The sequence below is a fragment of the Fusarium fujikuroi genome, chromosome FFUJ_chr02, assembly GCF_900079805.1.
Source record: "Fusarium fujikuroi IMI 58289 draft genome, chromosome FFUJ_chr02".
Lineage (NCBI taxonomy): Eukaryota > Fungi > Ascomycota > Sordariomycetes > Hypocreales > Nectriaceae > Fusarium > Fusarium fujikuroi.
In genome coordinates this window covers 3,582,828-3,606,049 of record NC_036623.1, presented here as the reverse complement: position 1 = coordinate 3,606,049, position 23,222 = coordinate 3,582,828, and the positions used below count along the sequence as shown (strand labels likewise).

Below are 23,222 nucleotides of genomic sequence, written 5' to 3'. Positions count from 1 at the left end.
TTGCTGTGGAGATCCGTTGCCGCTAAGCACGCGACCTCCACTAGGTTCTTTGATAACGATCAGTCGTGGACAATTCCTGTGCCTGTACTTACCAAAGAAGCAGAGTCATGTGTTGTGACGACGTGGCCATGACGGGGACGGTAGTATTGATGCCTTATCTTGAAAGGCCAGATCAGAACGGGCGGGTTGTAATACGAGCGAGCATGCACATTTACAAGGCTATGTAAGACCTTCACTGCCACTCAAGACAAAACAAGACCTGGGCTGGGCTGGATATACGCTGCAACCACCACGCAATCTACCGTACCTACCTAGGCTTGGTTGGTGGAGTAGTGAGACGGGTACTGAAGGGAGAGACAATGAAGACAAATACGACAATCAAGTTAGTTCAGTTCAGTTGCCCAACTGCGGGTTACTCAGCTATAGAATAATAACAACAATAAATAATATGCTAGCAAAGGCAGAAGTGAGTGAGGGGAGGGGGTCTCTCGCTCGCTCGCTCGCTACCTAGGTATGCATCTCAGTAAAGTACGGTGCGGTACGGTGCAGTGCAGTGCAGTGCAGCATCTGCTAATCAACGCCTCTCATTTCCAATTTCACTCCCACTCCCACTCAACGCAACGGCTGGCTCATCTTTCCCTTCCCCTTCCCGTCATTCTGTTTTCCATCTCCATCTCCATCTCCATTCCCCAATTCTTCTCTACCTATCTTCTTTTCTTCTGCCTCTCCCCTAACTCTCTTTGCCTACCTATTCAAAGTCTCAATCTTACGAAATCAACTCTCGTCGCCTTCGTCCGTAACCGTGGAGTTCATTGATTGACTGACCCTGGTTTCGGGGTTCCCATCTCATCGGCTGTCGTATCGCAACCCATTATATTTCCTTTTTTTTATTACCATTCCTCTCCCTGGAGGTCAATCACCTGTTTCTCATCCCTCCCGTTCCCTCTCCGGTCCGTCTGTGTCCACCGTGAACCAGCCGGATCTTTGGGGGCTTAATCTCCAGCCCTTGAACCTTGTGGCCGATAAACTACCTTCTCCTCGTTCACTGTCAACCATAATCTGTTCCTCTTCATCCAACAACCGCCGCTGTAGCCTGTATTCGAGTGCCATCATCCAACCCGGCCCGACCTTATTGAGATGCACCACGTGCCGGCCTTGGAGCCATCTTATGGAGAAACTTGAATCGCAATCAGATACCGATACCGATATCGATATCGATATGGGAGACTCTATCAGTGAACCTATGGATACGGCCGATGATGGCCACACCGGCCCGTGTGCGCCTTGTCCTACCTCGATTCCTGCATCCGCCCTTCTACCTATCCGAGATAGTTATACATCACGAAGGAACGACCTGAGCGATGATCGAGACGATGATGCCGACTCCGATACGGAATTTGCCTCTATCATGGCTACGTCCATGCTGAACGGCATTCTCAATACCGCTTCCAACCCTGTCTCTCCCGGCTCGTCCAGCCCTTCTCACGATCAAGCCAAAACATCCGATTTTGTTCCTCCGACGAGACCGAGCAGCACACCATTTCCTCACCCTGATCGCCGACACTCCAAGCCTTGCTGCTCTAGCGGCTCTCCACATGGCGCCGACCACGATACTCCCACTGACTCTACCGCTTTCCCCGATAACGAGCCAGTGGTTCTTCCTCGCCCTATAACCGACTTCAACCAGCTGCCAATTGAGGTACATGAAGCGATACTGGATCACCTGTTCGGGTATCGAGTCTCGGCTACATCGCGAAGTTCAATGGCCGTATCGAGTATTACAAAGAGTTGGGGGACGGCACTTCGACATTCGAGGAGAAGGGAATTGACGGAATTGGCGCTTGTGAGCGATGTTTGGCGGATTCTTGTTCAACAGCGGCTATATCGTCATATTAAACTAAAAGCGACTGTGGACTGTCTGGAAGATGCTATGGTTCACCTTGCTCTGCACGAGCAACTGCAATCATATGTCAAGCACATTGAGATCTGGTTCCCTGTTTTCCAACCAACCTACGGGCCCGTCGCTCTGTCGAATACTCTGACGCTTCCTACAGTAACCATGGAAGGACTGACTAACGCGACATATACTTTACCTGGCAACAACTGTACCCTCGAGCAAGTGTTTCAATTCGTTGGACAGACTCTACCCCAGGCCAGAGTTTTGACCCTGGAAGGAGGAGAGCGACGCAAGGCACCGAGAGTTCTTCACTTTCCCGAGCAGAAGATCGATCCGGCCATTTACAAGCCGCTGCCTGTCCTCGAATCGGTGCAGACTCTAGTCACGAGGGGCCAGTGGAATCTTATGCGAGATGATCAGGACTTTGCCACAGTTCTGAATGCTTTACCAGGTCTTTACGAGTGGCAGGGCTCCTATAGCAAACCAAAGTCAAAGAGCTATATTACGATGGCCGAGTTTCTCCCAAAACTCCCACGTCACATCACGAATTTGAGCCTTTGCCTCGAGAGCGACTATCGTCGAGAGGGGGTCATGCCCCCGTTCTATTCGAAGGTCGTACAGAAGACGCACATTTGTGCAAGGATGGCCGAGGCGTTACCTTCATTAGAGCATTTCGCCTACACTGGCCGCGTTTGTCACCACTTTTTTGATGTGGCTATGCGGTCAACTGACTCACGAACATCCCGACTCAAGACTCTGGACTTGACAGTCAAGAATTGCTGTCGATACAACACAAGCTTCCACGAGGCTGGCTCTGGCATTCAAGATATGGGATTCATCGATGCCTTTGAAAAGTTGGTACTGTCTGCGATTCGATCACTGGAAAAGCTCAAGGAGGTGGTTTATCTGAGGATTCGGTTTGTTGATCTCGGTAAGTTTTTCCGCAGCCCAACCTTGAATTCTTACTAAACGCGAATATCAGACTCCGTGCTACCCCCTCTCAACCCATTTTTCATTATGCACAAGGGCGCCTGCTCTGGCGTCTGGAGCGAGAGGATTTTGGCCGAGATGGGTCGCGTACGCCCCGATGTTCATTTCCCAGAACTGAGTGAGTCCTTTGGCAACATTGTGTACAACAAGGACGGAAGAATGGTCATTACACCTGACCCCCCGAGGACGAAGATCGCATCACTCAAATTGTCGAATTATCGATCTCTTGCGACAGGCATCACGATTCAGTGAGGAATGCATGCCAATATAAAAAACTATGAATCTTAAATCGCAGAAGACAGCCAGAAGGTCGATATGGCTGGATTACACATATGATACATCACTCTTTTTGTTTTGAGACGGCGTTCAAGGTTTGGAACTCAGGAAAGGAAGCTGTTAATTGAAACCACATACCCAGGAGATTGGGAGTTATGAGGGCGCATGTATACACGGGAATTGCTGGTATGGCTTTACTTGGCTTTGAGAAGAATTTGATTGGGATTTGTTGAAAAGTCATGAAGATGGAAGAGAAGACGGCGAGGTAATTTATCTCAGGGAATACGAGCTTCGCATATACCCTCTACGATACTGGCGATTTGGTATTACAATCGATGAATAAGATTGTCTGAGTATTTATGCTATCTTCATCAATAAAATATCCATGCTTACTACACGCCTGCTTTTGTATTTCCAAATTTTTGGAAGGGGGACTTTGTGTGGCTATTATTCGACGTGGAACTTAATGGTCGATCGTGTTGACTGAGCAGCACCGTCACTGATGAGGACGCCCAGAATCCAGCAGTTAACCAAGAAGAAGCCGAGCGAGGCCAACCAAAGGCCTGGGAAGAAGGTACTGATGCCGAGAAACTCGAGCTGGTAACCTTGTTGCAACCAGGCAGCTTGGGAGACTACCCAGAGGAACAGTGCTAAGATGCCCAACTTGGGGTCGCGGAGGAAAGATGAGTTGGGCAAATAAAGTGGTAAAAAGATCATGTACCAAAGGAAGTACTGATAATATGTTAGTTCACGGACGAGCAACAAGGATGAGGGTGACTGACTTGGGAGGTACAGACTTTGTTAAACGTAACAAAAGCAAAAGTCTGAGCCATCATGGCTGTTGCAAGGTCGCGCTTGGCAATAGCGAGAGGAATGAGAACGCAAGATAGAAGAAGTTGAGGGAGGAAAGCGAACGACTCGATACGGAATGAAGGCGCAGCATCAGCGGGAGTGGCAGAGGTTAGATACAACAGGACATTATAAGGCGAGAAGTTGTGACGGTGGTCGACCCTTGTGACATGGTGAAAGTAAGTATGAACAAGGAACGGGGTCTCATAACTGCGAGTTGGTCAGTTAAGCAGCTCTGATATTTGTGTATGGGGACTTACATGGAGAACATGATGAGGTTGAGAATCATGAACGTTATGAGACTGAGAAGTCCAAACTTGAGGCGATCCGGCGTGAAGAAGTTTGAGACTACTTCCTTATATGATGAAGGACGAGTAGCAGCCTTTGTATCTTTACCTAAACGAGCATCGTCCATCCACCACACAATAGCTGGTGCATAGATGAAGGGGTATATCTTGAAGTGAACCGACAATCCCAGAATGATCGCAGCAAGACTGAGTTTTCGTCGCTCAACAGCCCATAATAAACCCATCGTCAACACACCCAAGAGGCCTTCCGAACTTCCACGGGTACTGATAGTCGCTACCATAGGGTTCCATAACCACAGCGCGGAAAAGCCCCCAGCAGTAGCTTCATCCATGCCCCTCCGTCTAAGCACGCGTAGAATAAGCCATCCAGCCAAGAGATCAGCCGCAGCAAAGACCAGCTTTCCAAAGGCGGAGAATCGGACGGTTGGTAGGAGCAGCCAGGCGAGCAGAGGCGTATAACGATATGTGTCGCGGGCATATGGTGATGAGCCTTCAGCGACGAAGCGGGAAGCGTCGGTAAAGACAAGGTAGTCGATGTCTGTGTATTTCAGGGCTGAATGGGCATCTTGATAGAGGCCATAGAAGAGAAGAGCGAGGCGGAGGAAGAGAGATATAGTGAAGAGCGGCGTTGTGCGTAGGAAGGGGGTTATCGAAGGCATTGTGAAGGTTGAGATGAGGTGAAGATGACAGTTGGCGGTGAGTGTGTAGTGAGATGAGACAGGATACAGGGGGTAAAGAGCTTATAAGACCATAGCTTATAACAGGTTGTGAAGTCAAGTTATCTCAGTTTTCCTCTTGTTCCGATTCACCCAAAAAAGAAATCTCTTGTAGCGTGCCACTCAATGGCAGTTTGCTGATGTTGAGTGAGGTAACGCAGTCCGAATCAAGCTGCCTTCCAAAAATGGAGAGCTTGCTTTCTCTTTCCACTAACAAATTTCACGTCATCCCTGCAAACACGCACTAACAAATCAAGACCCGCCTCTAACCAACCTCCAACATCATCGACCACCATCTTTTTCTTATAAGCTGCATTTCTTTCAACAATCGAATCATCATGTCGGGCGGCGTTAAGAGAGATCGCGACGGCAATGCTCGTGTGAAGAATGCAGGCCCGCCGAAGCAGACTGGGCCAAGGGGCAGGTTCCATGATATGTTTGAAGGATTTCGTGATGAGCTAGATGAGCACCACGATCGACGGGAGAGGATTGTGAAGGCATCGCGAGATGTTACTGCCCAGAGTAAGAAGATGTGAGTTTCCAAGACTTATATCATAAGTGCAAGTTTTACTAACTAGTTTGTAGTATCTTTACCCTTCAGAGGTACCTAAGACCAATCTAAGTATCACAGTGAAAGTCTGCTCACACATCACAGAGTCAAGCATCTCAACAAAGACTTCCCTCCTCACATCCAACAAGACATGGATACACGCCTCGAAGAAATCTCTAAGCTCCTCAATGGAATCGCACCAGATGTCCAAAATGTCAATCGCTATCGCTACACCTTCTCCCTCCGCTGTCTCGAAGAGTTCGTCGAGGCTCTCTCTTTCGCACACTACCTCCGCCACCAAACACTCATCACACCCACGCAAGCACAAGCCGCTATGCCCAGCGACATAACACTCACACCAAATGACTACATGTTCGGTGTCTTCGATCTGTTTGGTGAGATGATGCGCTTTGCGACTGTCACGACAGCTCAGAACGGTGAATTGGCTGGAGATGGAGGGCGAAATATCATGAGTGATATTCAAGAGCTTGGGTGTGAGTTTGAGATCCTACCTGATGTGCCTACCAAGGATTGGAGAGGAAAGATGGCTGTGATGAGGCAGAGTGTCAAAAAGGTTGAGAGACTAGGGTACGGACTTGTGGTGAGAGGCAGTGAGAGACCTAAGGGCTGGGTGCCGGATATGAAGGATGATGCTCCTGAGCCTGTGTCGCCGTGAACATTCAGCTTCAACTCATGATGTAAGGAAAATGGATCTTGGCTGTTGTGGGATATGATGTACTATCTGGTTGAGTTGCTAGAGCTGGCTGCTCTAATATCATGGTCTATTTACGTTTATGGAGGACTAAGGCCAAAATTGCTGATGATAAGGAAATAGTTTATACAAAAGGTCACACTGAGATGTGTTTTCTCATCCGGGAATCCATTCTTTCGCGATTATATGGTGTGGCCACAAACTCGAGAATCTTTGAACAATGGAACTTGGTGCTTTCGCACATCAATTCAGTTTAGCGAAAGATTGGTGATAGACAAAGAAGGAAACGGAGTTTCTGTAAGGGTAAAAAACCAATTGAAATGATTGACCGTGCATTGCATCGCCTATTAGCGTTCGCGGGGAACAATCTTTGTCTTGATGTCTCGTAACTATTCAACGGCTGTCGACAACTGGCGGCGACCAAGCAATCACATACAAAGGGAGCATGGAAATGCATTGTGATCCTTTAGGGCTTTTTAGGGTCAAATGAAGGCACCAGAAATACCTGTTATTATGTATCGTCGGAATCTGAGGGTCGGTCTTTCATTCCTCCACCCGCGAGTAACTCCTTCACACCTCGCACTTCTCATCTCAACACCAAATCTTTCGTCTCGACCACCGAGAGGAAACTTGGACTTCGCATAACCTCGAACAAGAGCTTGTGCCTTATTATTAGGCTTTGTGAGGATATTCTTTGAGGGCGCCTTCACTCAGGTTCGCCAGGGCCTTATCTGTCTGCCTCTATTTTCAGGCTCAAGCAAACTAACCTCTCTTCTCTTCTTCAACCACCACCGTTGACTCTCTTCGCCGAGAAGTCTCGGCGCGCAACCACCTGATGATCGGCTGATCCTTCCAGACTCGTAGCAAATCTTTCTTTTTCACTAGCACATCTTTGTTTCGAGGCGTTCTTCCAGGCGCAGCTTCAGCGACACCGGACGCTCAAAGTCCGGATCCAGGCGTTTCTTTTCATGGGACTAACTCTCAGGCCAACGACTCAATATGAATCAAACTTCTCCTCCACCGGGTGAGAAGATCTCAGGAGGCCCGCCAACCCACCCAGACCTACCCAGTTCTCAGCCTGACGATCTCCAAAGCGCCGACTTACCCAATCTTCAACAAGAAGCACAAAAGCCGGCAGCGCAAAATGAAGAAGCAGCCTCTTATCGAACAACATTCTTCGTCAATGTCGACTGGAGCATGGGTTCGACGCTTGCGACTGCGAAGAACATCGTTGGTCAGATGTACGTCGAGGGTCTGGAACCTCTCGAGAGACACCATCCATACCCTATCATCCTCATCCATGGAGACTTTCACACTGGTCAGGTGAGCAATGTTATCAGAATTCATCACACCAACTGCTTCTAACTCCGCGTAGGTCTAGACAACCAAGCCAGATGGTCAGCCTGGATGGGCCTCGTTCTTCCTCAACAAAGGCTTCCAAGTCTTCATCGTTGATTTGCCCCCTTCTGGTCGCTCCAATTTTTTAACAACCTCCCACTACATCTACCGCGAAGCAGGCCTCAGCTCCAGTTCTATCCCGGCAAGAGGAGTAGAATCAAGCCTAACTGCGCCTGGTGTACCTCGAGAAGTGGGCGTGCCCCTCCAATACGCAAAGGCGAAACTCCACGATAAGTGGCCTGGCGTAAGTGTAGAAATCCATGTCTATTCATACAAGTGCTGACGATGTGTAGACTGGAATGCGCGGGGATGCCACTTTCGCCAAGTACTGCGCTTCCTTGGAGACTCTTCACCTCAACAAAGTAGAGCGCCAATCTCTCGCTCAGAACGCCCTCCAAGCGCTCCTGCGTCATGTCGGCAAGTCTATCCTCGTAGGCGAAGGATCAGGCGGAGCTGCGGCTTGGCTAGCTACCGACGTTGAACCTGACCTTGTCGCTGGTGTTATTGTTCTGGAGCCACCAGGACCTCCTTTTGGCACGGCATGCCCCAAAGAAAGAAATCCTTACCGCCAGTACACACCTTTCATTCAGTATGAGGAAGGGACCCGGATTTACGGATTGACGGACATCCCTCTTACCTACGATCCTCCAGCACATCCACATGGAGGATATGACCATCCTGAGAAGAACCCGCTCGACATAACCCAACTTACATCGCCTGATGGAAAGAGCGAGTGTTTCGTACAGGCTCCAAAGCCTCGAAAGCTCATCAATATCAAGAAAGTTCCTAACGCGGTTGTAACGGCACATGCAAGCTCGCATAGCATGTACGACTGGGCTACAGTGACTTTCATGCTGCAAGCTGGCGTCAAATGCGACATGATCAAGCTTGAGGACAAGAACATACTGGGCAACGGCCATCTCATGTTCCTCGAGACGAACAGCAATGAAATTGCCCAGGTTCTCATGGATTGGATTTCGGAGAAAGCGTTACCAGCGTCGTTCCAAATGCTGGCCTCAGAGCCTACACCACCGCCAGAGTTCAGCGAATTTGTGGACACTGTCCAAAGACTGAGCCCTCAAAGGGAGTCAAGTGTCGAATCCATCAGCTCTCGAAAGACACAATTGCTGGACTTCCAGTCGCTGGACCAGGAGATGAGCCTAGTTCAACTCCCGGAAACACCACAGCCCTCATGTGAGCTAGAAGTCAGACCTCATCAACCCGAGTCGTCTGGTGAGTATTCGACTAGAAACTCGAACAAGAGATCCCCTCCGTCGTCTGGACAAACAACCATCAGTATTTGTAATGGCGTCGATTTTCCTTATCCACCTTCGACATCGGCTGATAATCCGAAACGACGACGAATTGTTGCCGCTACTGGGATGCCCACTCCGTCATCGGCATCTTCTGCAATCTCATCTTCTCAGGAGAGCTCTGACCAGACACAACCCACGGAAGTTAGTCAAGTTCCACCACAGCAGATCCAGGTCACAACGGAAGAGAAGCCCGTTTACGATGTTTCTCTATTGAAGCCTACTCTTCCAAACGGGTTGCCGTCTTGCCTGAAACTTCCGGTCAATAAAGACAATCAACCCTCGATAGCAAGCCCTGTACTAAGCCTCCCCAGTCAACTTCAAACTTCCAGACTCTTCAACGGGCAATCAAACGCCTTGTATGAGTATATTCCGAATGCTCAGCAAATCAAAGCATTGCAGAGAGACTATCAGCGTAGTTTCACCCCCAACAAGAACCACACAACGGCCCGCTTTGAGTGCCAAACTGGATCCACAGACAAGGCTATTGGAGTGAACATGTATAACCAGAAGAGTCTTCCCTCTGGTTTGGCTTACCCAGGTTCAATCCCAGGACCGAACTTCCAGTCGTGGTCCCCCACTCAGCAAGCACAGCAACGAGGTTCTTATCCGCAACGACCGGACCATTCGCCTGCACTGAATGGCGGAGGAGACCTCATGCCGGCCCCAACTTCGACGCCGACTGCAGACCAATTTACGACGGCAACTCTTGCTGGCCCCTATACCCCGTTGATGCCACCTTCGACAAAAGGTGGTCACTTCCAAAACCCTTTCGGTACTTATCCGCAGATGACGCCCCCGAGTCCATCTCCGGCTCCCAGACCATCATCGAACCCTCCGGCTTTCAACTTGAGCATGGAATCACCTGCTCCCCTTGCACAGCAGAAAACTCCAGCCTCCAAGTGAGGCCGCTAAGTCTTGCCAGAGTGGAGGCTAGTTTTTGGAACGGGCAAACATTTACAAGTGACAAGGCGTGACATCGGAAGGGTTGTGAATGCGGACGGTGCCCGATCTGGGCATATTGAGCAAAGTCTGAGATGTAACTTGCTATAGCCGATATTCCTCGAGTTGACTGATATGGAGCAAATAACAGAAATTAATGCAAGTTCTATATTCACAATGAATTTTCAGTGAGACGAGACATGCATGGCCAGAGTGTGTGAAGTGAAGTCGGTTGGTATCATGGATGGAGCTTTAGCTAGAGTGGGGAGCTGACGCGATAGTTTGCACCGCCACCCGTTCCCGAGCTGCCTAAAACGCCACAGTTTCCCCATTCTATCCCCCACATGACCTCTCCCAAGCACTTCCCTATGGGCCTCGCATCATCGATGAAGTGACCCGAACTTTCCATCACTTTAACCATTTTAACCTCGAAAACCATCCCTCCTACGAGACCTCCCTCTTACGGCCTTTCCTTTCTTTCAACCAAGCCAATCCACAAACGATCGAAGGACTTATCGCTACGTACGCGCACTTATCGCCGCGATGGCTTCCAACACCAAGTATCAGCCAGCTCCTCAGAGCGACCCCGACGACTACACCCACGCGCCCCCCGCCTACGCTGAGGGTTCGGCTGCTCGCGATGAGACCCAGGGCCTCTTTGGTGCGCCCCGCGATAGCGAGGACAACCTCCCCGATGATTTCAAGGTAGGAACAGATACGTTCGATGCAAGGCGAATAAGGAAGTGCTGACATGATGATGTCTAGTTCGGCGGCTCTGTGGCTGAGGCCACTGTCGATATCCGCAACCAGTTCGTTCGCAAGGTCTATACCATCCTCACTGTCCAGCTCCTTGCTACTGCTGGAGTGAGCAGCCTCACATTCTTCAGCACCGGTTACAAGGACTGGATCCAGAGCCACCCCGGTGTCGTTTGGGCTTCGGTAAGTTGTCACTAAGTAGCGGAATCATGAAAGTGAACGACTAACACATTTACAGCTCTTTGGTGCCATGATCTTCATGGGCTTGACCTACTGGAAGCGCAAGTCTTACCCAACTAACCTTCTCTTCCTCTCGCTCTTCACCCTCGCCGAAGCCTACACCATCTCTGTCATCGTATCGTTCTACAAGACATCCATCGTTCTTAACGCTGTCGTTCTTACTGCCGGAATCTTTGTCTTCCTTACTCTCTTTGCTTGCCAGACAAAGTATGACTTCACATCATGGATGCCTTACCTCTTCGGTGCCCTGTGGGGTCTCGTTATCTTCAGCTTCATGGCCATGTTCTTCCCTTACAGCTCTACCGGCGAGCTCATCTACGGTGGCCTTGCTGCTCTCATTTTCAGTGGCTACATTCTCGTCGACACCCAGCTTGTCCTTCGTCACCACCATGTCGAGGAGGAGATCGCTGCTGCCATCAGCCTTTACCTCGACATCATCAACCTCTTCCTCGCTATTCTGCGCATTCTCAACAGCCAGTCTAATAACTAAGCGATACCGACCTGTAAAAGTTTAACGAGGCGTAGACACGAGACCTGTGGGTCGATGACTCGGTTCTTAACTTACATCACTGTGCCACCAAGATTGTGTTATGCGAGCTGTGTCTGATTCAAGAGCTATCTTAATTGTTGTGTTACAGAGGGTTTCCCTAGTCAGACTATGTTTTTTTCCCTAGCGTTTCTGGAGAAAATTTGGTTTCCTTCACTACGCGTTAATTGGGCTGTCCAAGCAGCTTATACTCAGGACAGGATAATTGATAGTCATCATCATAAACTAAGACATCATGAGTATTTCCAAGTAACAAGATCTAGCAAGTGTTTCAGAGTACAACAGTCGTATTACAAAAAATATTGAATTTATTTGATATCAGCATTAGAAGGCCACTAGAAAAAAGAAACAATCAAGGTTGTGTCGCCCAAGAATGGACAACGATGTACGCCCAATACAAGTCTAATATGACCACAAGATGGCACCAGGACACGGCAATATGTCCTATCCGCCAGTCGTCTGCATGCATCGTATCGTAGCGCAAGGGCGTCTTCATCCCTTTAAGACACTCCCCGCACGCTGCGTCCCTACAACAGCCAGATACATAATGACCCTCCCTTGAGAATGCTTCTAAACAATGGGTAGCCGCCCACCATCAGTTTTCCAGGGAAACCGTTCCCAGATGGCGTGCCCAGAACCGTTTTAAGAATAGCACACGTTTAATGAGTGAAGGAGGGCGGCGAAGAAAAAAGAAAACGACAACTCAATTGTTCAGCAGCAGGGGGAATATTCTCATCTTTCTCTTCAGTCGTGGGAGAGGAAAAACCAACGCCAGCAATAGACAATAGTCCAACGTCGCATTTTTGAAACACCGCAAAAGACCTCAATGTGAAATGATAGGTCTAGTTGAGTGGCTCCTCACCATTGGGCTCGGGTGTGCCAGTGGCCTGAGAAGCAGCCTCTCGTTGCATGCGGGCCTCGATCTCTCGGAGCTGGGACTCGCGGGCCAGCAGCTCTTGTCGCTTTTCATTGATCTCGCGCTGCACCTTGAGTTCGATCTCGCGGAGCTTCTCCTCCTCTCGTCGGAGCTGCTCTTCCTTGAGGCGCACTGACTGAGAGGCAAGATCCTCAGGGTTCATTGAGCTATCAGCACTAAAAATAAGTCAGTCAGCTGTGGTCAATATCCGAGACTTTGGTCAGAACTCACTTTCCAGAAGCACCCTCGACGCTCTTAGACAGCTTCTCGGTACGGTAGTTCTCGTACAAGAAGTCGTGGGTGATTTCCTTCAAATCAGCCAAGTGGCTGTGAAGCAGGGCAGATCGAATGGCAAGGAAGTCGGAGTGACGAGGGTTGTCGACCTCGACAACACCCCAGGGGTAGTGACGAGCGCGAACCTTGCGGCCACCAATCTCAACAACCTCCTCAGATCCAACGATAGCGAAAGGCATAAGGCCACGGAGCTCAGCGTTTTCCTCAACGGTATCCTCATCGTCCTCCTCAATATCGTAGGGGAAGTTGTAGACGGGAATGCGGTAGTGCTCGATGTCCTCCATAACCAGCTTCTTGGACTCGGCGAGCTCGGCGGGGGTGAGCGAATCGGCGCGGCCAATAACGGGGATAACGTTGACACGGGGAGCGAGGCGCTTCATGAGCTCGATGTCGAGTTCTCGGAGGCTGCAAACGTCAGTCGAGTCCGAAGAATTAGAAGCTTATAAAACATACCCATGACCGGTGGGAGTGATAAAGTAAAGCATGGCGTGGACTCGGTTGTCTCTGAAGCGGGGGTTACGCTTGATACGAGACTCCTCGGCAAGAATATCATCATATTGTCTCTCGAGGTAGCCAACGATCTCTGAGAAGCTGGCATTGGGTTAGCGGAGGGGTAAAAACATGGACCGCGATACTAGCTTACCTAGCCTCGTTGTCAATCTGGTCACCAAAGCCGGGGGTGTCGACAATTGTGAGGGAGATGCGAGTGCCCTCCTCGTCAAGCTCGAGCTCTATAGTCCAATTAGTATCATGTATGCAAGCAACGATAATGAGATGTACATACCAACAGTGATGGGCTTGATCTTGACACCGTCCTCAACGTGGGCGCTACCAGCATCGTCGGACTCCTTATGATCGAGAACGCTCTTTCCGCAAAGTGTGTTGACAAAGGTGGTACGGCCTGTCGATTGTAAGCTTGACGTACTATATTAATCGCAGCGAGGCCATTGTAGCTGTCGTCGTAGCGGTTCTCGCTAGGGGCCACGTACCAGTGCCTGAAGCACCGCAGACCATCAGGCAGAACTGAATACCCTTCTTGACATTCTTCTTTCGACGGATCATCTTCTATTGGGGAGTAGGGGTTAGCGAGCTGAGATTGAAATGGTAGGCGCGTCGTTTTGGTCCATGGAATCATGTGGGAAACTGTAGCTTCAACGGCGGTGGCATCCACACGACAGGACAGGACAGGACCGGAGGAGAGATAGCACATACGCCCATGGACGACATCTTGAAGATTGAATTCGCGAGGTTAAGGTGAAGCTGAGGAGATACGGCAGGAATAGGTCGAAGGCACCAAACGTCGAGCAACGACTCAAATCGAGTATGGTTTTGCTTGCGGTGGTTGAAGTGGAAACTTGGGGAACCTGAACCAAGGGGAAAATGTTAAAGGAGGCTAGGAGGAGCCAGAGCCAGGAGAGAAGGATACGGGTCGTGTTGGACCTGGGTTGCTCAAGGGGTATGGGCAATTTCACACCTGGCCAATCGTTCCTCCTCTAAGATTCAGGGGAAGTGCCTAAGCTGGAGTGCCAGTGCTAACAAATGCCAGCGGGAGCAAAGCAGGTGCACCCCTACCACTACGAAATCCACACTTCCATTGCACCTCAGCACCCTGTAAAGCCAGACCGCCTTCCCGCCCAAGGGACCACTAGCGGTCCCTCAACGAGCCTTGCTGTGGCGCTTGCTTCAATCAGAGCTCATTCTTTTGTTTCATCACGTGATATCATTCTTCTGTCCGTTTGAATCTCTCGGCAATGATAAAACAACCAAGGACTACTTTAGTCCTGGATACTTTACTCCGTAGATAAACTTTAGATATTTTGCGATGTAATTAGGAAGTTCCTTGAGTAATATTGGGTGATATTGGGTAGATTTTTTTTCTCCCTTGCTAACTTAAAGTCAAGTCTTCAAAGAGCCTGTTCTTATGTTGCGCCACAATACATTGTTGGTATCAGTGGCTGAATATAAGGACTGTGGCTGTTAGGTACCGTGACGCGGTTCGAGTTGTCCAGTGGATAGTAGACAAACAAGAGCTACTCTAACATCGAAAGCTCACTTTTGTCTGTACTCCTGTTTTTGGATATAAGACACATTATTACCGTTGTTATTATGCAAATTTCTGTTCATTCATAGATTTATAACTGTTTTTCCTAAAGCCTCTCCACAGTCTAGATCAAGCCTCAGTCACGCAGGTACAGGCTCTACTCATCAGTGGTGGATCTATAAGCGACATCAAATAAACCTACATAATAAGCACATAAGGTTTCGGCGCCTTCGAAATGTTATTCATTTCATGGTAACATTCCCTGATAAACTTCATCAGCCAATCATTATTGCTCAAAACTTGTTGTTTCTCGACATCACCATCAACATCACGTTCGCCTCAGCTTTGACTTACCCCTCTCAGCTCTCGCACCGGAAACACTAGATCCGTACTGTAGGCCGAGACTGAACTTGTACATATCAACTCATTCACGATGAATGTACGGCCACCGATCGAGGCTTCTAGCACTGAAGCTGTACTGTCAGTGTCTTTCAATAACGATGCAAGTTGTTTTTCTGTAGGCCTAGGCTCAGGCATCTGCAGTAAGTCAACTTCTACAATCCTATGTGCTTCCCTTCACTAACACTCGGCTCAGTCTTCCACACAAAATCATGTCTTCTCAAGGCTTCGAGGGGTATGTCCATCATATAAAGTTTATACACGCATGTTCTCACAGCCTCATAGATTTCAATGCTGGCATCGGCCTCGTTCAGATGATGGGAACTACCAACTATCTTGCTCTTGTTGGTGGCGGCAGGTCACCCAAGTTTGCCATGAACAAGGTAAGCCATCATGGCAAACTGCCTAGCTCTTCGCTTACCGGAAAATAGGCTATAATATGGGACGACATGAAGGGCAAAGTTGCCTTGGAAATCACAGCATTGACGGCAATTCGTGGCGTCCAACTGGGTAGGGAGCGCATCGCTGTTGTCCTACAGAATAGCGTGCGCGTCTACTCGTTCGCCAAACCTCCGGATTTACTGCATGTCTACGAAACTGCAGACAACCTCCTTGGTCTTTGCTGTCTTTCTGAGAAGAAGCTTGCCTTCCCCGGCCGAACTGCTGGACAAATACAACTCATCGAGTTGGCGACCGGGAATGTCAGCATCATTCCGGCCCACTCTTCAGCCCTCAAGGCCATCGCATTAAGCCCAGATGGCGAACTTCTGGCCAGTGCAAGCGAAACAGGTACACTAATCCGTGTTTACGCTACAAGCAATTGTGCAAGACTTGCTGAACTTCGGCGTGGCATTGACCCTGCGACTATCTTTTCTCTTGCCTTCTCACCTTGTGGAACGATGCTTGCCTGTACCTCTGACAAGTCCACCCTTCACATCTTCGACGTACCGCATCCACGAAAGCCAGGAATGAGCCGAAGTCAACAGCTCGGCGCTTCTGGATCAGACCCAGGCGACGGAACGGGGAAGTGGGGTATCCTCAGCAAGATTCCACTGATGCCTCGAGTCTTTTCTGATGTCTACTCTTTCAGCTCAGCACCTTTTGAGGCTGGTGATGAAGCTGCTATAGGGGGCATTTCTTTCTCGGAGAGCACTGTTCTAGGAACATCGCGGCCACCAAAGGGCGTTATTGGCTGGATCAGCGATGATAGTCTTGTTGTTATAGGTGCTGGGCATGATGCACGATGGGAGAAGTTCATTATTGTTGACGGAGAAGATGGAAAGCGACACTGCGTAAGGGAAGGCTGGAAGCGTTATTTGGGCAACACATGAGTCAAGTGAGGCCACGCTACAAGGCAAACTAATGATCACAACGGACATGACTCTTAATGCTGGGCAAACTTGGGATGGGCGTTTGAGGGGTTCAGGATAAGTAGAGCTACTTTGGACCGAGTGAAATATTGTTTTACAGTATAATGTGCTTTAATCGTCGCGCCGTCGTGGCGATCGACTTCTACTCCTTCTCCTTGATGTTTTCTCCTCCTGGTCTTCTTCCCTGCGTCGTTTGTGCCGTGACTCAACATGGTCTTCTTCCCTATGCCTTCTGTGCTCTCGATCGCGGTCTCTCCTCTGATCTCGGTCACGATGACGGCCTTCATCGTCGTCTTTTCTCTCCCTTCGCCTATCTCTGTCCCTATCGCGTCTCCTTTCTCGATCTTGGTCATCATCTCTGTGTCGTCGGGAATCCTTATCACGATGTCGGTCCTCTTTGCCTTCGGGAGTCTCGTCTCGTCTTGATCTACGGTGCTGGTCTTCTTCGCTTCCCCCTCTCCTCGATCTATGTGACCGATGGTGTCTGTGTTTGTGTTTTCGATCCTTCTTTTCTGCTTTGCGTCGCGCCTCTTCAACTTCCTTCTTCTTCTCCTCGATCAGGAAGCCCTTCATGGGGTCGTCGTCATCATGGTCCTGCATCAGAAGCGCAAGTTCTCGCTCTTCTGGTAGCATCGGCCGCTTCACTTCCTCCTCGCTACTCTCATCTTCTGACAGCGCTTGTCCCTCTCGCCTGAGCATGTCCTCCCAGCCGACCTTGAACTCTTCGGGGTCTTCATCATCCCGCGCTTTGTATCGCGCATGGTCGACACTGATTAGGCGACCACCAACATCCGCTCCGCCAAGGTTGTCAACCGCTAAGTCGGTACTTCTCTGGTCCTCATACTTGAGCCAACCAAAGCCCTTGGACTTGCCAGTCTCTTTGTCGCGAGCCAACTTTAAGAAAACAGGCTCCCCAAATTGTGAGAAAATCGCTATTACATCGCCTTCGGATAATTCGTAAGGAAGACCGCCAAAGTAGACGTAGGCAGTGTCTCGATAGTCTGTATGCCAGGAAGCTTCTGGAGTACTGAGTACATCTGTTAGCAGGGATTCTGGAAATGCTGGGGAGGAAAGCAAGTACTCACATTCCATTCTCTATCTCTTTCTTGTTCAGCGCCTGGATTGCGCGTATTTTGTTCATGGTGTGTCTTGCGCTGCTTCTTGCGCTGCCTTGTGAATGTCGCAAAATTTATATAGTACAGAGTAATGAAGTCGCATTTATTGTCAGAATATGAGACGTACGTCCACTGAAGCTTTAGGGAGTCCGTGCGCTAAAGCTGCAAGAGCTGCGGCGCGCGCGTAGCTCTTTTTGGCGGGACAATTTCCGGACCGAACACTAAAATGACGGGGTGTTATCCAAGTGCCAATCCATCCACCCATTGGAATTGGTACGTGGTGACCCTGGCCACGTTCATCTTTGATGAAAGACAGCGGTCGACGATATCTACGTACCACGAACTGCCTAGGAAGTTGAAGCGACTTTTTCGAACCGATTATCGACGATTGGGATACTCACGATTGAGCCGAGAGCTTGCATCATCTTCCCTGCTGTTGTTGTTGTACGCAGAGCGAAGATGCCCCTACGACAACCTTAAATCTCCTTTAGCATTATCGAATCAACACCAAAACGCGTACTGTCCCTCTACTTAGACGTCGATCTGAGGCAGGCTTGCCGACAACCTCTGCCCTCTTTCGCCACGGGAGATATACTCATGACCTAACGCACTGCCATCTTATACGATAATTTGTTGACCAGCGAGCTCGGTGAGCCAACAGCCGGGATCATGGCGGCCAACACCAACAGAGTATCGATCTATACAACGGGCTCAGGAGACTCCGAGGGCCGCGATGGCGAACAAAAGAAGGATCTTTGGACGTCTATGCTGGAGTCTGTTGCCAGCGCCAAACGACTACCGGAAAAGAACCTCATTGTGCTAGGTATGTGGTAACTTAGTAGACAGCTCAGTCGAAGAGCTAGGTAGCTGATCATGAGCCTTCGAAACTCAGGTGGCACTCCCGAGAACCAAAGAGAGTTCCTCGAATCGCTCTCCAGCTCCGAGCCAAAGCGTAATGCGGACCGGCTTAAGATACCGCCGATTGCGAACAACTTTGCGCTGGGCTATACATACTACGACGTTCTCGACACCGACCAAGACGGTTCGTGCATCAACGCCCAGATAGATCAGGCTCAGAACGATGTACTAATAAATTTAGATACTCTGGCACGAGTTTCGCTCTACTTCCTCTCCCAACCTTCAGCCGAATTCGCATCTCTCGTTGCACCCCTCCTTACCCCTGAAACGATCCCCAATACCTCTCTTATCATTCTTCTCGACTGGTCACAGCCGCATCTATGGCTACGACAAATATGGACATGGGTTCAGGTTATACAAGAGGTCCTCAAAAAGGTCGACGCAGAACAACATGCCATCATGGAGGAAGTCATGACAACTTGGAAAGAAAGAGGTCGAGGAGGCGCAACAACTAACCTAGATGGAACTCCATCGGCTGCGGCTACCGGCGGTGATGGAGATAGTGCACTGCCTCTGGGACGAGGAGAATGGGAGGAGCCTCTGGGTCTCCCACTTTGTGTGGTGTGCCAGAATGTAAGGAACTGTCTCTCGCGGCCAGCGATGACCATACTGACACAAGCAGTCCCAAAAAATGGAGTTTCTTGAAAAGAATCAGGGTTGGAAAGAGCCGGATTTTGATACAGTATTGCAATATCTGCGAACCATTCTGCTGAGACGTACGTTGGCCTGTTTCCAAGCCTCTGGTCGAAATGTTAACAATCTCTAGATGGCGCCTCTCTCATTTACACTTCACAAAATACGCCTTCGCAGCTACCCTCTCTCATTCACTCAACCCTTGGAATTACCTCTCTTCTCAAGCGGCACCCACTAAAGCACAACGTTATCGACCGCGACAAGATTGTCGTCCCAACCAACTGGGATTCGTGGGGCAAGATTCGAGTTCTTGGCGAGTCTTTTGACCCGGAGCCTGTTTCGAATACATGGTCTCAAGATCTCGGCATTGATCTTTACTCTATGCCCTTTGATGATGCAGACAAGATAAGCGATAAAGAAGCAGAAATCAGGAGACTAAACAGTGCGATTGCGCGGTACGAGGGCTGGTGCCGCGATCCCAATAGTGGTGGTCTCGCAGTTGTTGAAAATGCCATGCACGGCGAGAGGTGGATCACGGTGGAGAGTGACGACACCCAGGAGTTTCTTGAGAAGCAGCTCAAGATTCTCGAGGTATTCAAGGCCAAGTTGCCAGAGAAGGGCAGCGACAATGCCATCGTTCGCAGCACTCGTCACATCGACTACACTGGCGATGAGACGAGCATCAGCGAGCACATTGGCCCTGTACAGTTCAATATGGGTGGTATCCAAGTCGATGCCGATGATATGTTGCAGCGTCTCAAGGTAAGACATGGCCACTTCACTACTCTGAATAAGTTGCTGACATGAACAGGATCGTAATGCATTTAGCTCTTCCCCAAGTAACGAAGAGGAGGAGGCCGATACACCTGCTGCGAACATGGCCAAGGACTTTGACAACGAGCAACTGCAAAGCTTCTTTACTGGATTGATGAACCGCAAGGGCACTGGAGATACATCTAGATCTTGAGAAAGGAGCAGCAGATGCCCACACAAAGAATTATGGACGATCCCCTTTTCTTTTCAAGATATTGTATTTGTCGAACCTTTGTGCTCAGTGAGCGTAACGGATCAATATTTGGGGAGGGGGCGGTGGCCGATGTAGATTAGATACCCCTGAAATGATAAATTTGATAATATCCCACGCGTATTTACAGAGTGTAACAAAATCCTTACAGTCTATATTTATTCTGTATTCAATCTCACTCATCGACTAGTTCCTAAAATGCTGTGCGCTGTTCAGAACTCCTCTTTTCCTAATGTCGCCATCCCTTAAACGCCTTGGGATGACTGTGCCGACTCCGACAACTTGCACACTTTATGTCCTAGTTATTTAGATGCTTTGATAAGAACCGCCATCCTGGGCTGTTTATATTCAACGTTTTACTTCGACGTCTCTCCACCCAATCTAGCTGTGACAACACCTTGGAGTAAACCAGGGAAGAGCCAAGGATGTTGCACCACTTCCACTTCAAACGCGTTTATCGTCTGACGAGCTTTGGCTGCCAAATCATCATTCGACCGCAGATTCGCGAGGCGGAATAGATTAGCTACGCTAACAGCGTTGGTCGATGGTAATGACGTATCCATACCATCCTTGAGGCGGAGAATTGTATAAGGGCTATTGGCTTGAGTGCTGAAAAAGGCACCATCGGCATCATAGAACAACGAGGTTTGGGTTTCTGTGATGGCATGGTCAGCGGGGTGTGTTTATGGGAGGGGAGTTGTGACGACTCACGCTGTAAAATGTCAGCAAATTCTAAATATTCTTGGTTTCCTGTCAGCTCGAGAAGATCCAGGAGACCTTGGATCATATAGGCATAATCGTCTGCAAAGGCAGTGTTTCCGCGACCTCCAGACCATATCCTGTATAGGATTCTCTCATTGCCATCCCAAAGCCTTTCTCTGATGCATGCAGCCGCCTGCTCTGCGATAGCCCTACACTTGGAGCTTTGTTCTGGCCTCAGTGTCCTCAGCGCCGATGCTGCCTTGGAAAGAGCTGATATCACAAGGCCATTCCAGCCTACAACAATTTTGTCGTCCAGTTCAGGGCGCACACGTTCCTGCTCCCTTCTCTTTCTAAGAGCTCGTCTTCCTTGTTCAATATACTCCTTGACCTTTTCCACGGGCGTACTGAATTGGATGCTCAATTGTTCGATGGTGCTCTTAGCCCTGAGAATGTTCTGGTCAATAAAGTCGTCGTTGGGGTCGTTTTCCTCCTCGACATTTCCGTCTTGATTGACATTCCAATAGGACGCTAAAATAGGACTCATATGGCTGTCAATCTCATCAAGGGCTGAATCAAATTCTCGCCGCGTCCAGACATAATAGGCGCCCTCGCGCTTCTCCTTGTCACCTTGCCTATAATAGGAGTCGGCGGCTTCACTTGAAGCGAAACCGCCCTCAGGCAGAACAATGGGAGACGAAGTAAGATACTCAGCAAGCTCAAGAACAACGTCCAGAAACTCGTCCTTTTCACCTCCACCGCTGACCTTCCACGCGTCAATATATAGGGAGAGCAATTGCGCATTATCAGTCACAAGCTTCTCGAAGTTAGGAATGGTCCAATCCGCTGTGACGGAGCAGCGCGAAAACCCAGTGCCTCCAATATGGTCATGCAGCGCCCCATCACGAATGTGACGCATTGTATCCAAAGCAATTTCGGTGGCATGTTTGCACTCGGCCTCTCCAACAACATCCTGAACAGCGCCTGGTGACTTCAGGAGCCCCAGCAAAAATGCCAGCTTGGGTGGTGTCAGGAACTTCGGCGCCAGGCCAAATCCACCAAAAACAGGATCAAATGTGCCGGCGATATGAGTATAAGCCTCTTCCAGCTGATCCAAATCCAACTCCTCTGAAACTGCAGTGCTCTTCTCCTTGGCAGCGCCTGCATGGCTCGGGGCTGGTGCTCCCCATCCAGCCGGACCTAAAGCTGAGGGTGCCGAAATACTCCTTGTTCCCAAGGTACCCTCAGCCGCAAATTCCTTGAGCTGGCCAACAACCTCGGTTGCCTCCTTTCGGCATCGGGCTTCCTGATCGATCCAAATATCACGAACTTTCTTAAAAATAGTCAGAGAGTCGAGTACTTCTTCGGTGCTGTCGTCACTGAGATGCCTTCGTCCTGCGGGCCCGAACCAGTAGGTACCACCAAAAACTGGCTCCAAATTGGGTGTAAGGAAGACATTCAAGGGCCATCCACCAACGTTGCTGACAGCTTGGACGTAATTCATGTAGATGGCGTCTAAGTCGGGGCGCTCCTCTCGATCGACGATGACTGGTATGAAAGACTCATTCAATACAGAGGCAGACTCTGGGTTAGAGAAGGTCTCGATCGACATGAGTCGACAAACTTGTGGGCGTTAGCAACACAGCGCAAAATAAAATTCGCTTCCAAACTAATCATCACGCAACTTACAGTGGCATGCCTTGTAGCCGATATGCATGAAGATAAGCTTGTTCTCCTTGCGCGAACGCTCGACTGCCTCGTCGTCCAAGAGCTGCCATGAAACTAAGCTTTCAGCCTGGCCCCGGATGTATGGGCTCTGGCTAGCAGCCGCGCGGTTTCGCAAAGGCGCGAGGGGCTTTGGTAAGCTCGAGCTTGACTCATCACCACTGACGGGCGTAGAGCGCATAGCTATGGCAGACGCGGTGAGTTCTGAAGCTACCATGTTGCTGCCTTGACCTGGTTTGAGAGGTGTATAGTGGATTGCGACACTGTTGTTGTTGCTGTCGTCAAGCTGCGGGAAAAGTAACTCGGAACCAAGCACGCCTTTGGTGGGGAGGGTTGGAGCTGGTTATAGCGAAGGGCTATGTGGTTGTTTTACCTCCACGATAGCGATAACGTATGGATATGATGATGTAAGAGCTGTAGCTTGAGGTCTTGTCGAAGCTACCTTATAGCTCGATGCTGTAGCGATGGTGAGATGGAAGACGTAAGCGAAAGAAAGGCATGTGAGTAAGTCTGCCGGAAAGAGGGCTTCATAGAAGTGGTTAAGCACCCGCTAGCGAAAGATTAGATTGAATGGGGGAAGCTTTTCCGACTTTT

The 23,222-nt window shown here is 49.6% G+C and overlaps 10 protein-coding genes; 6 read left to right on the top strand and 4 right to left on the bottom strand.

Moving 5' to 3' along the window:
• Positions 1–1,168: 1,168 nt before the first annotated feature.
• FFUJ_04236 (uncharacterized protein) lies at positions 1,169–3,139 on the top strand (the record flags this gene model as incomplete). XM_023572503.1 has 2 exons in its annotated part: positions 1,169–2,828; positions 2,880–3,139. 2 exons carry the CDS (start codon positions 1,169–1,171, stop codon positions 3,137–3,139), a joined length of 1,920 nt encoding a protein of 639 aa, XP_023426614.1.
• Positions 3,140–3,610: 471 nt separating this feature from the next.
• Positions 3,611–4,979, bottom strand: FFUJ_04237 (related to mannosyltransferase; the record flags this gene model as incomplete). XM_023572502.1 has 3 exons in its annotated part: positions 3,611–3,895; positions 3,946–4,222; positions 4,273–4,979. 3 exons carry the CDS (start codon positions 4,977–4,979, stop codon positions 3,611–3,613), a joined length of 1,269 nt encoding a protein of 422 aa, XP_023426613.1.
• A 395-nt stretch (positions 4,980–5,374) lies between these two features.
• FFUJ_04238 (related to translin-associated protein X) lies at positions 5,375–6,262 on the top strand (the record flags this gene model as incomplete). XM_023572501.1 has 3 exons in its annotated part: positions 5,375–5,568; positions 5,622–5,639; positions 5,692–6,262. The coding sequence occupies 3 exons, from the start codon at positions 5,375–5,377 to the stop codon at positions 6,260–6,262; spliced, it is 783 nt and encodes a 260-aa protein (XP_023427186.1).
• A 1,035-nt stretch (positions 6,263–7,297) lies between these two features.
• On the top strand, positions 7,298–9,915 carry FFUJ_04239 (uncharacterized protein; the record flags this gene model as incomplete). XM_023572500.1 has 3 exons in its annotated part: positions 7,298–7,621; positions 7,680–7,940; positions 7,990–9,915. The coding sequence occupies 3 exons, from the start codon at positions 7,298–7,300 to the stop codon at positions 9,913–9,915; spliced, it is 2,511 nt and encodes an 836-aa protein (XP_023426612.1).
• A 579-nt stretch (positions 9,916–10,494) lies between these two features.
• On the top strand, positions 10,495–11,437 carry FFUJ_04240 (qutR-like protein; the record flags this gene model as incomplete). XM_023572499.1 has 3 exons in its annotated part: positions 10,495–10,656; positions 10,717–10,890; positions 10,946–11,437. 3 exons carry the CDS (start codon positions 10,495–10,497, stop codon positions 11,435–11,437), a joined length of 828 nt encoding a protein of 275 aa, XP_023426611.1.
• Positions 11,438–12,336: 899 nt separating this feature from the next.
• Positions 12,337–13,931, bottom strand: FFUJ_04241 (probable CDC11-septin; the record flags this gene model as incomplete). XM_023572498.1 has 7 exons in its annotated part: positions 12,337–12,586; positions 12,642–13,109; positions 13,158–13,295; positions 13,348–13,435; positions 13,489–13,605; positions 13,694–13,769; positions 13,917–13,931. The coding sequence occupies 7 exons, from the start codon at positions 13,929–13,931 to the stop codon at positions 12,337–12,339; spliced, it is 1,152 nt and encodes a 383-aa protein (XP_023427185.1).
• Positions 13,932–15,178: 1,247 nt separating this feature from the next.
• FFUJ_04242 (probable HSV2 Phosphatidylinositol 3,5-bisphosphate-binding protein) lies at positions 15,179–16,475 on the top strand (the record flags this gene model as incomplete). XM_023572497.1 has 4 exons in its annotated part: positions 15,179–15,287; positions 15,341–15,379; positions 15,430–15,527; positions 15,576–16,475. 4 exons carry the CDS (start codon positions 15,179–15,181, stop codon positions 16,473–16,475), a joined length of 1,146 nt encoding a protein of 381 aa, XP_023426610.1.
• Positions 16,476–16,625: 150 nt separating this feature from the next.
• FFUJ_04243 (related to RNA-binding proteins) lies at positions 16,626–17,655 on the bottom strand (the record flags this gene model as incomplete). XM_023572495.1 has 2 exons in its annotated part: positions 16,626–17,541; positions 17,600–17,655. The coding sequence occupies 2 exons, from the start codon at positions 17,653–17,655 to the stop codon at positions 16,626–16,628; spliced, it is 972 nt and encodes a 323-aa protein (XP_023426609.1).
• A 643-nt stretch (positions 17,656–18,298) lies between these two features.
• On the top strand, positions 18,299–20,147 carry FFUJ_04244 (related to dynein light intermediate chain 2; the record flags this gene model as incomplete). XM_023572494.1 has 6 exons in its annotated part: positions 18,299–18,452; positions 18,522–18,671; positions 18,729–19,120; positions 19,170–19,263; positions 19,314–19,942; positions 19,992–20,147. 6 exons carry the CDS (start codon positions 18,299–18,301, stop codon positions 20,145–20,147), a joined length of 1,575 nt encoding a protein of 524 aa, XP_023426608.1.
• Positions 20,148–20,560: 413 nt separating this feature from the next.
• Positions 20,561–22,845, bottom strand: FFUJ_04245 (uncharacterized protein; the record flags this gene model as incomplete). XM_023572493.1 has 3 exons in its annotated part: positions 20,561–20,859; positions 20,916–22,526; positions 22,593–22,845. The coding sequence occupies 3 exons, from the start codon at positions 22,843–22,845 to the stop codon at positions 20,561–20,563; spliced, it is 2,163 nt and encodes a 720-aa protein (XP_023426607.1).
• Between the last annotated feature and the right edge of the window lie 377 nt (positions 22,846–23,222).